The 12517-nt window shown below is 38.9% G+C and overlaps 1 protein-coding gene across 1 annotated transcript in view; it reads right to left on the reverse strand.

Moving 5' to 3' along the window:
• OTOG (otogelin) overlaps positions 1–12517 on the reverse strand; it is an 81200-nt gene that overhangs the window by 13890 nt on the left and 54793 nt on the right. The window contains 11 exon segments of the mRNA XM_026041158.1: positions 989–1127; positions 1709–1929; positions 4466–4649; positions 5066–5155; positions 6538–6674; positions 6813–6977; positions 7618–7925; positions 7927–7997; positions 7999–8369; positions 8412–11414; positions 11805–11884. Of these exon segments, the coding sequence (XP_025896943.1) occupies positions 989–1127; positions 1709–1929; positions 4466–4649; positions 5066–5155; positions 6538–6674; positions 6813–6977; positions 7618–7925; positions 7927–7997; positions 7999–8369; positions 8412–11414; positions 11805–11884 (4769 nt within the window).

A 12517-nucleotide genomic window follows, 5' to 3' on the forward strand; every position in this document is an offset into this window, starting at 1 on the left:
CACTGTGGTATAAAAATGAGTTGTACATCCTTTTAGGATGGATTAAATATGTAACTGTATTTACAGATATGCTTTGTGAACTGTCTTTTTCAACAGTGGTTAGTAAAATACATATATAAATAAAAAATATAAAAAGGGCTAACTGGTTTTGAATGTTAAATTCCATAACTGTTGGTTTTTATTTGGCAGCACAGTAGCACATGCCTGCACGAAGCCTGCACTCATGTTCTCTAACCAAGAACACAAAATTTCTAGGTATAGGGAGCTTTCCTACTTGGGGGGCTCATATCTCATCAAGAGGTCATTCACTTCTCAAGCAATTAAACTACAGACTTTTATATGACCAAATCTAAGGAGATCACTTTTACAAGGACATCTCTCACAGCATCAGGAGATGCAGTGATCAATATTTTCTATTTGCTTTGCTGACAACTAGAGGCCCCATTTGGCCTTACACTTTAGTGTAAGGCAGATGTGTTCAGCCAGGATCCTTTAGCTCTCAGGTTTTACTCCTTACTTCTGTCTAATCTCAAGGGGTCTCATTTGTGTCATCCTTCCTCCACATGAAGGTACAGGTTTCTGGAGCACCACCTTGCAGATGGAGCCAATCTAAAGTATCACAGAATTTTCCTTCCGTGGCTTTCTCCTCCCCACAACCAACTCTGCTGTGCTCTGGCTTTGTCAGGGGAAAGTGGCTAAAAGAAATAACCACCATCTTGCAATGAGATGATCTGACCTGCACAATACAGGGCATTACAAGCCAGATGTAGAGTAAGTTGCTTTATCTTGCTATTTGTGCAATGGCTACTGAGAGGCTGATTTTATGCATATGCTTTGAATTGCATGATACAAACTGGTGAATTTATTGTCTCAATAATCACTTTCAAGGGATTTGAGGATTCCTTAAGCACTGATATTCTCACCTTAACAGCAAAGCAAGCTTTGTCTCTGTGAACGTTAAAGTTACATGCACATGCAGAATACTCACGGCAGTAATCAGAGCTTCTCCATTCTATACAAATATTGAATTTGTTGCACATTGCCACATAGGCAGCTAGAGCGATGCATGGATTTCGAATGTACTCAATGTCTTTAGCCCATATATCACAGAACAACTCAGGTGGAACCTAACAAAGTAAAGAAAAAAAATATATATATTGCATTTTATTATAAACCCTGTCATGTTGGGAATAAATTAACCTTGTCATATAGTTGTATTTCTAGAAATAAGGAAATCAAAAGTACTTGGTTTTCAGTGAGCAAGAGGTTATCAGCCTTTATTAGGATATGAAGAGAGTTTATTCTTTACTGGCAATCTATTGCCATTGGGATAGTGATAACTTACTGAACACTTAAAAATCTTCCAACATGAATTAAAATCTAAAATTACACTATTTTACTTTTTTTGGACATCATATTGACTCAACTGAATTATCTGGAACTACTTTACCAATTAAACAGTATTGTCAAAGCTAACACAAAGCTATGCTATTAATTTTTGAAAGTGTTAGCTGCATATTGTCACTGTCATCTCAAGCTGCTGCACTCTTCAACTACTGTTTAGCCTGAAACTACAAAAATAAAAGTATATGCGTCACTCTTGAGATGTGGTTATACGTAGCTACATGTTAATGCAAGTATCAAATATACAAAATTATATCAAGCTGTATCTCTTCCAAAATATGAGTTTCTAAAATAGTTAACATACGTAAGGATGACAGCTGCTGAAGGTCTGGTTCAATACGAGGCTTAAGCACTCTGAGCAGTCCATGACTGAGCAATTAGTTTCCTGATGCCTGTCTTCCCCAACATACTTTAATGTATCTGGCACTTGCCAGCTGTCCATAAAAGTTGATGGTGCTTTACTTTTGCTTAAAACTGTGCTGTTGGGTAGCATCAGGTCATTTTCCAAGCTTCCATCACAGAAACCTATGTAATACCAGAAGAAAAAAAAACCACACAAACAGGTTAACCCTGTGCAATATATGTTAGTATTTCTGTTAGTGATATACTCAAGCAAGCAAGCAAGTCCAGCACCTGGCAACTTACAGAGCATGCTAATGCTGCAATCCACAACAGATGTGGAAAGTTTCTAGTAGGATAAAAATACACAAAATTTATCCACAAGCAAGTGAAGCAGAAGTAAACATGCAAAGGACGAGGCAAAAAGTACATAGTTTAGGAGGCAGAATTCCATCTTGTGAATTGCAGAGGGGTGAAAAGAGACTTGTATGTCAAAGAGCTGACCAGGAAAAGTGAAAGAGAGCCTGCCTAAGGTACAGAAACTTCACTCTTCAGTTTCATAAGTACCGAATAAATATGTATTTTTAGAAAGGTTATGAAGGACCTTCACGTATAACAATGAATGAAAACTGTAAATGTTAGTGGGAAAGGGAACTGGTGCAAAATGCCAAGATGCTTATCTGATATTGAACTCTTTTCTACTTATGCTTCTGGGCTGAGCTGAGCACCTATTGGCTTAATAGCTACCATAAAAAAAGGCAGCTTTTGGCACTCCCAGGTGCATTGATATTATGCCCCCCCCACACACAGTTTGAGGGAATCAATCTCTTCTGGACTTGTTTCTAAGAAGCCAGCATCAGATTTCCTTTCTGCTTAAATTCTGAAACTCTTCAGAACATAGGAAATACTGTTGCACAAGTAGAGCTATTTTAGTCGAGAAAGAAACACTGAGTATTACATCAAACTCCTCTTTTAAGAGCCAGCAGTCCTCTTCAGAGCAAATCACTGACAAAATGATACAGCAGTCAGCATTCAGAGCATAAAACATCTTTTGAAGCTGTAAATATTAACTAAGACTAAACATTTCTGGTTGAAAATTATGAGTCTGTGCAGGCCAAATAGGAACTGGGTGATGGTTCTGCATGGCCCTGCACATCTTCACTCCAACCAGTGATTTTAAAGAGAGGTCCATGATCCCACAGCGCTTCCATCCCACTTTACTTCTTCAGCTGCCACTTGTTTGCCAGTGTGAAAGACATGGCTCTTTCTGAGCAATGATCCTTTCAAGCAATACTTGCTGCTACATAACAGTGGTGCTGTCTTCAGCTCCTCCTGTGCATGGAGATTGGAAACCAGGACATATTGATACCACAGGAGGGCACGAAGTCATCTGAGATAGTTCAAATAACACACAGACTAACAAAGAAAGTACAGGAGATCTGAGCTATCCAGAAAAGCTGGCTTGCTTAGAGTTGGCTCTGGCAAATCCCACTAGACAGCACCATGAAGGCGGATTTTTTTTTGGTGGACTCATCCAACCAAGGATGAATACCAAAAAATACAGTGCATTTTTTTGCAGAAGGTGGAGATGGAACAGTGGTTGCAAACGATGACACAAACGTGTTGTCAACTTCCTAAGTCACCATGTGAACCAGGAATATAATGTTCCCTATTTTCCCTATCACAGCAATCAGACTAGTAAAAACAGAAGAGACTTTCAGGATAAACTGGATCAAACCTAGTGAAAAATATTACTTTTATTGTCTTGTTTCTCTTTGATCTATGTACAACAACAATTAGCTCTACAGAATAAAAATGGTCATGAGACAGAAGCTTAGGGCAAATTACAGATAACAACCCAATTTCAATGTGGCAGTAAATATAATCTCTCCTCCTTTCCTAGAAACATGTAGAAACTGATGGCAGGACTTGGAACTTGACTGAGCTATCGCTGGTATTTGATACTGAGCTATAGATATTTGCCCTTTCTGAAACTGGCAGGATATCCACTGTAATTATGAACTCTATAACCCTGCTTTCCATCTCCAATTTACAACAGATAAATTTACAGATCCAGGTATCCGAGTAGGGACTTACTTCAACACATCTATGCTTGCAAAAGCTACAGCACCAACACTTTGCCCAAGGTTATGACTTTCAGAGAGAAAGAAACTATGTAGAACTATTGTATGGACCTAACACTGAACTCAACATAATGGTTATTTATCCCATCACTTTAAATAAATTCCCCTCTGAACTATTCCTTCTTCCAAAAGATCAACTCACATTGGTTCTATGAAGAATTACTGCTCCTGTGAATTCTGACCTTTAGAAACTGAAAATAGCACATATCATTTCCTATCAGCTGGATACCAACACTAAATCTATAAATGAACTTATTTGTCACTATGGATTTATGTCTGGTTTATTTATTTGGGCATGGTGACACCGCTCATGCCTGTGATACAAACAGGCTACAGTCAGAAGCAGAACTGTACAAAACAAGTGATTATCTGGGTTAGCATCAATAACTATTTCAACAATTAACAAAATTAATAACAATTCCACATTGACAGCATCTTAACCTTTGCAATCACCTGCAAGAACTCTTCTGGCAAGATCCTGCAGAAAAACAGCGTACAGAAACTAGAAAAATGTGCCTTAAACTACCCTCTAGCAAAGCATCTGGATATCTTTATTTCTTGCACTACTCTATACTTACCACATAGTCCCAAAGCTTTTGGTTCTCTGGTACTATTAAACTCTATAATCATCACACCTGTGTTGTGAAACCACTGAATTCTGGTATTTGTTGGGGTCTCAATTGCATACTTGAAGCCCGAATCCCTGATTTTATATCCATATTTTCTAATAGTAGGCCAAGCAATTCTTGAATTTACTGTGATCTAAAACATACACAGATAAAAAAGAAAAGAGTTTATATGTCAGAAATAAAATACCATAGCTAGAAGAAACAAGGCTTGATTCTCGACAGCCTAGGAATCTAACTCAGTTTCAACAGAAGTCAGGTCCAAATCTACATAGGCACTGCAGAAAGGCACTAAACAGACTAGCAAGGAGTTAATGTGCCCTCCCCTGCAACTGAGCTCGTGCCTTTTCACATATATGTGACTCTTTAAATACATAATCAGCTTGTTAAATGTCAGTACCCTGACCTGTCAACAATGAACTATATTAGTATTGTAACAAACTATATTACTAATCTAATTTGCATTATCCAAACAAGGTGGTATCTTAGGATTACAGAAGAATTAAGAGGCTATCTAAAAAGCAAAGGAAAATGGACCCCCCAAATACCTACTTTTCTACTGAAACGATCAATAGTAATTTGGTTTGACATATAGGTTAAGTGCAACGTTGCCAGGCACAAGGAAGTTGAATCTGATTTACTCTGTGGAGAAAATAAAGATATAAAAACAATGTTAAAATATTTATACATCAGCTGTTGACTATTTTTAGGTAATGAGTCATAGAGGATTTTTCTTTCTGTAATTTTTAAGAAGAAAATTGTTGCTACTGTTGTTTATATTAAAAAATATTCTTTCTATATCCATGCTCCTGTCTCTCAGCTGTGATGGCAAATCTGGACTACAATGTTCATCTGCACAGCCTTCCTCCCAAATTATACAAAGAAGATACCATCATCTTTCAGTGTTTATGGACATGGCTGCATCACCTCGCCTTGAATTTGCAACAGATAGATTTCAAATTGATTCAAAAGCATTTAATGCAACAATAAAAAAAAGAAACAATGTGAAAATCACAAGCAGATGTCCTTTTTCACAGCTATTGCACTGAGCTTCTGGAACCAAACTCCACAAAGTGCTACTGAAGTTAAAACTTTCCAATGAACATTCATATGTATTTCAAGATACTCAGCTTTCATAATAAGGACTGATGTAAAAAAGAGCTCTGTAAAGGCTCATGAGTACTTACTCTTCATGAGGTAATTATAATTGCTACACTACCTATAAGGCAGGATATTCCATAAGGGTTTCCTTTAGGGTTTCTCTCTTCCCTCTCTGAAATATCATACCTGTGCCCGTGTGAGAGATTTGCAATTGATAAGGTAGACTAATTTAGTCTGATTCTGTTATGTCTTTTCATGTCTCTGAAGTTTTGCACTTCCAATCCAAATGTCTCCATATGAAAATATATAAAACTATGCACTGAAATACACTGTTGTGCTGAGCTAGCCTACATTCCTCCTCCATTTGAAAAACAAATCTAGGATGGAATGAAACTCAAGAAGGAGCTCAGGTGTCGCTTCTCACTCTGCAAGATATTCCCCAATGAAATGCAAAGTGGTAATGGCTCTTCTAAGAATTCTGTCGAATTCTGCATATCTTTTCTTTGTTGCTGTAAAATCAAATTGTCTATCCTTTAGAAAGATAAAAAAAGATTGGCATATGCTTTATGGCAGTACATGATGCCATTTGCAGAAGCGGCTAATACACATATGACCCCTGAATCTCTTAATATCTTGTCTATTTTATCTATATAATGAGACAACACTAATTTACCTCCCATCTTCCGTCTCTTTCAGAAGGAATCATGCCTATTTAGCCAGATGACAAAGTGCCTGGCAAGTGTGATTCATATCTATTGCATAAAATTGCAAACAATTCATCACTATTACATAGTAATTCCATGCTCTGTTTATTTGGGAGGATATGAATCAGAGGCATATGCTTATAACTCATTTCTAAGATCTGTTTTATTGGCAGTGTTAAGCACCATTTTTTAACCTAATAATTCATAAATGTTGGTTACCGTTCTGCAGTCAAGGACATGGATGGCTATAGTTTCCTCTTGAGTTCGACTAACAATGTAGGAGGCTTCTTTGAATAAAGCGAAGTGATTTCCATCGTAGGTTACAAAGCTCAGATCAGAGAAAATTGTACAACGACCTAAATAAAAATAAGAATAGACTAAATGCATTTTTATTTCTATGCCACGGCACGGAAAGCATCAAATCTTGGCCTCCTTACAAATTCACTGAATTGCTACCTCAATGCAAATCAAAAGCAATGCGTAATTACACTTACATGCACATTCCCACTTCGGGCAGCACTTGTCACCATTTGTTTGAGCAGCAAATCCCCGAACTCCGCAGCTGGGCCGCGTCGCGTTGTAGGGGCAGTTCTGGGACTTGTTAACCTGAACGAGGCGTCCATCCAAGCATATGTGTTTGATGCACTCATCCTCTGCGACTGGCTAAGGCATTTTTAAAAGACATAGGTTACCATTCTTACCGAGCTAATAGTACAGCATTTCAGAGGATTTACTCAAAAAGAGAGGCCTGAATTCCTCAGGTACAGAATACTTAGGAATCCCTATGACACGGATGGAAGCTGCCAGTGAAGGACTTCAAAAATGTGACCAGTTTGAGGGTAGTATAAAGCCACAATCCTTTTGCAAAGAATAGATCATTTTTGATTTCAGGACTATTTATATTAAAAAGAAGTCAAGAATAAAAAAAGCATGCAGGATCATACCTACATAGGAATAATAATGGGGATCTCTGGGAAGACATATTTCAACAATGGCTACCAGAGAGAAAATTGTCAGTGAACAGTATGAAGTACAATGTTTTACCAAAAAAAATCTTTTAACAATCACAGTCTGAGAAACAAGGCCCAAAGGATGCTCTGTTATAGCAGCTATAAAACTCCTTAGGCAAAGTAGAAATCATCCAGACTTTCTGATGTAATTAAGAAAATAATATGGTTCCTGTTTGATACCCAAAAATCCTATACATCAAAACATATGGCTCACAAATCATAGTTTATCAGTGTGTCAAACTGACCTATCCACATTCAAATCCAGACAGATCACTGTTTAGAATGTTACTCACTGTACAAACTTGGAGAGTTGCTGTTTCTCTTGCTGGCATAAAAGCTGATGCTGTGACTCCTGAGATAGCTTCAGCTGTTGCCAGTTCCTCAGAAAACGGTGTAGTCAATGGATAAGGTGGTTTGGTGGATAAAAAGGGAAATGAGGAAATGGATGGAGCTGTTGTGTTATTTGGATGGTCAGATATCATTAATAGCGAACTCACAGAGGGCATTTGCCCGTCAGAGGATATTCCAAGCTTCAAAGCTTGAGTAGCATCGCCCAGTGATGCAGCTATAAAAGAAAAAGATTTTGTTTGAGAGGATCAACGTGGACATTACTGATACATTTACTTTAGAAGGAATTTCAATTGCATATATGAAATATGGAGGAAAAAAAACCCAGAGTTTCTGGGGTAATGGTAATACCTTCAGTATGGACAGCTTGGACTTCTGTTRCTAATTCTGGCTCTTCAGATTTTATTGTTTCAGGGGGCATAGACCCTTTTGCTCGTGAAGTTTCAGAAAAGGAGGTGGGCTTCACAGAAGTCGTGACAGATTTCCTCACTGTTCCTGCTTCCTCTGAAGTGGCCGACACAGCAGCAAGGCTTTGCCCTGTACTGCTTCTCTTTGAAAAGGCAGAAGTTACAGCTGAGGAATGGGCTGTAGCTGGCAGCACCGTACGTGCAAGAAACGTGGAACTAGAGCTAGTGGTTGAAAATGGGACTTGCTTAGATGACACAGTAGTTTTCTCTGTAGCASTTTCACCCGCTGATCTGGATGCTGTTGAGATCATAGGTGTTAAAAAGGCACCTACTGATGACTCACTAATTGGCCTTTCTGTTGCTTGTGTTAACAAAACAGATGGAAAGGTTGACTTAAGTTCTGGTGAAGCTGAAGTTGTTTCAAGTGTTTGACCTGAAACAAGTGGTTCGCYGACTGAGGCCGGCCAGGTGAATTTCGGACTGGTACCTGCCTTTTGTGTGGAAAATGAAGGAAATTCTTCCTTCTTGGTGGTTGCTAAAGAGGTTGAGGCTGCAATCACTTCTGGTGAGGAAGGGAGAACTCTGGTGCCAACACCCAAGTCAGCTGTTTTCCCAGTTGGGATTGTAGACTGCAAAGCTGAAGAAGTTCTCGATACATATGGCTGTGTGGCTGAACCAGTTAAATGTAATTCCTTTCCAGTTGGTAAAACAACTTGTGTTAGTGAGGTAGGTGATAAACTTGAGTGAATACCTTGAGGTAGTGAGGTAGTTAATGGGTAGGAGGGAGTCAATGCTACTGTAGCTTCAGTTGTGCTTAAGAGAAGCTGCGGCTGACCAGCGGATTTTGTGAGTGTTCCTGCAGGATACTGGGAAACTGGGGCACTGCTCTGGCTTGTCAAGGAAGGCTCTGAAGTCTGGTGAGCAAGTTCCACTGCTGTCTCAGTAGAAGAATGTGGTGTCTGAGCAGAAACGGGCTCTCCTGACGACGTCTGCCCAGAAAAGGGGCCTCCTGAAGGAGGAGTAAAGGACGGCTGAGCTGTAGCTGCTGCAGGTTTTACTGCATCTGTTACATTTCGGACTGTAGGCTTTGCTGCTATAGAAATTATTTCAGTTTCTACTGGATATTTTRCTGTGGTTGTTACTTCAGGTGTCATTTGTGTTAAAGATGAGGAAGAAATTAGTTTATCTGATAGATACTGAGAGCTGGAGAAAGTATAAGACTTTGTCATTGGAAGTACAGCAGAAGTAGACAGAGTTGATCTTTCCTTGGCTGCCACTGCTTTTCTGGTTGTTCTAAGCTGACTGCTGAATTCAGAGGATGGAGAGAACGTGGCGTAAGTGACATTTAGAATGRCTTTTTCCGGCAGTTTGTCACGGGATATTGTTCCTGTTGGACTCGATTGTTGTGACATAGCTGGTACAGTAGAGTAAGCTGGGATGGGAACGGTCTTTTCTGTTGAAAAACTAGGCTTTGCTATAGCTGTACTTGGATATGAAGGGGTAACCATTTCCTGTGATGCATGTGTGGGACTGAGAGCTGTCAGTGCTGCTACTGTCCCGTATGTGGGCAGTGCAGGTAGGGAAGCATTTAAAGATGTTAGAGTGTGTGATGACGATGCCGGGAAAGCAGGTGACTCTCTAGTAGATATGCTAGTAATTCTTTCCACTTGTGATTTATCAGGCTGTGTTGTCAACAGTGTGGTTTCAATTGCACCAAGAGTAAATAGAGATCCAGTGAAGGATATTCTTTGAAGTGAGTCTTTTTCTGTAGCTACTGAAGGACTCGCAGTGACTTCTTTTGATGAGACAGAGGTTGTTTTTGCCGATGTGGTAACAGTATCTGAATATGCTGCAGGGCTCGTCTTCACTGTACTTAAAAGTAGAGGTGACTTGTATTCTGTGGATGTTTTCCCAGAAAGTGAAGTTGACTTTGCTAATAATTCATAAGTGGGTGTTATTTTGGATGTTACCTCTGCAGGTGAAGGTGTTACCCTTGTAGTCTCAGCTAAAATAGGATATTTAGTGGATAATGTAGTCAGGAACTCTGTTGTGTTTAGAACTATGTGTGGGGGATATCCAGTAGTTGACACTGTTTTAAATGTTTTTTTTAGTTCACCTAAATACGGAGATACAGGAGTAGAAACAGGTCTTTTGGTAGCAAGAGGGAGGGATTTTTCGGTTGTAGCTGAACTCGGATGTAACAAATATGGAGGGAAATAGGAACCTGATGAATGTTCCTTATGAGATGTTGTTTCAGGAATTTCCTTTTTAAGYGTTGTAAACGGTAACACGGTTGTTTTTGCTGTTATCTCTTGAGTCTGCAGAGTTGATGCCTGTGAACTTAGAGATGTAGTCAAGGCTACCCCTGCAGTACCAGTCAACTGTTGAATCATTTCAATAGGAGGCTSTGTAATTGCCTTTGCTAATGAAATAGGTAGTGTGGATGTCAGGGAAAATGTAGTCTTTGCCCTTTGCTTGGTTACAACACTTGTTGCTTTTGTTGTTTCTGAAGGTGCTGGCTTTGTGCTTGGCTTCAGCAAAGACAAAGTAGTGAACACAGGAGAAAGTGAAGTTACAGTAACRTGAGATGCTGTGGTAAAAGACTGTTTTGCACTTATTTTCATTCTTTCTGAAGTTCCTGTTAGATTTACTGGTGATGAATGCGAAGACATGCCCAGAGATGATGAGTACTGGGTCAAATTTGTAGTAGTTTTTTCTGTTATTGTTTCAAAAGAACTGGCAGTAAATTTGGTAAATCCTTCTGGTTTTACTTCCACTTCTTTTACAGGCAGTGTCCTTGTAGCACTTTCTGGTGTTTCCATTATTTTAGTTTTCACAGGCAACTCTGTTGTGAGTGTTGATGGTGTTCCACCAAGAACTGTAGTAGAAATGGGTTTGCTTTCTGACTCTGATACGTGTCTAGCAGTTACTCTCTGAGGTTCCGTAGCTCTCAGGGGCTTTGCAGAAGTACTACTGATTGACTGCATCMTTGCAGATGCTTCCGAAGCGACTGTAGATGGAAACCATGGAAAAAAGTCACTAGGAAAGGACAAGCTTACGTTAGATTTTGTTGTCCACGCTAACGGCATGGTGGAAACCACTCTTTTAGATGTAAGAGCTGAAAGTTTTGCTTTCCCTGTCGTTACACCAAGTTGCCATTTTGAAGCAAGTGTTGTTTCCATGTCCTTCTCCTCAGGTGCAGGAAATGAAGTTCCTGCCTCGCTGAACACTGCCAAACTGGAGACTGCAGCAGTAGTTGGTGTTGTGTGTGAAACTGCTGGTGTTCTCACGCTGGAGAGCAAAGCTTGACTGTCCTCTGCAGGTTCAATGCCTGAAATCACACATGAAAAAGATGGCAGCCTGTAATTAATAAATTAATTAGAATTATAAACGTAGTGAAGCTGGAAGGAATTTATGTTATTGCTCTGATCTTTTCTCTTGAATTTCTATGGTGCTTCCAAAATGCATAAACTCAAAAATAAATTAAATAATTTGCTTCACATTTAATGTCATTCATTTTTTTGGCGAACAAAGAAATCTTAGTTTAAAATTTGTCTCACACTGAAATAACTTTAACCAAAATATATGTTCAGGGACATATCAATATTATAGTTACATAATGTTGCATAATCACCCACACTTGGAAAATTTGGCTAAAACAGTATCTGGGAAAATAATAAGCCAAATATTATACATATTATATGCAGTTTTTCAAACATACAGTCTTCAAAATAAACGCATCTTTGAGTTACTTCATCCAGCACCATGTTGGGAGGACATGCAGGGATGCATCCTTCCACTCTAAAAACAAAACAAGAAAAGTTAGTTTTAACTAGCAGAACAGTGTCTTCTGGACGAAGCACTTAATTTTAGGAAACACTATTTATCTGTAAAGTATTTGTGAATAGAGAGTCTTTTTCTATATCTCATCACCTCAGCATACTCCTTTAAAACATCATTGCCATGATTTCCATTTTCACACAAATTTAAGCTAAAGTAAAGACTCCACTATACTCTGGTTTTTGAAACCAGAGAAATTCAATAAGGAAATTAGAAACATCCTTTGCACACTAGAATTATTCCAAATGCCACTTTTACTAGTCTTACCACAATTTCCAGTCTAGCCCAAAGCACAGTGGGTACAGAAAAGTAAAAGGCAAGGACAGATGTGGTTGTTGCAATGTCGTAATAAAAAAGCAGGGACAAAATTACGTGACACAAACTGATCATCCTCTCTCTCTGCTAATACTCTATAATATCCTCTAGCTTGGAAGTTATTAATATACTAGTAATTCCAGACACTGATGGCAGCAACTGCCATGTAAAAATAAAAATTCACATAGCTGCCCCAGCAGKTTTTTTTAAAGTTTCCTTCACTTATTTCTTTATATAAAAGCACAGGCCTGCTGTACTGTGCCTGTATCTGCTTCCAGA

This window comes from Nothoprocta perdicaria, unplaced genomic scaffold, assembly GCF_003342845.1.
Source record: "Nothoprocta perdicaria isolate Ctin4 unplaced genomic scaffold, notPer1 scaffold_28, whole genome shotgun sequence".
NCBI classification, from domain to species: domain Eukaryota; kingdom Metazoa; phylum Chordata; class Aves; order Tinamiformes; family Tinamidae; genus Nothoprocta; species Nothoprocta perdicaria.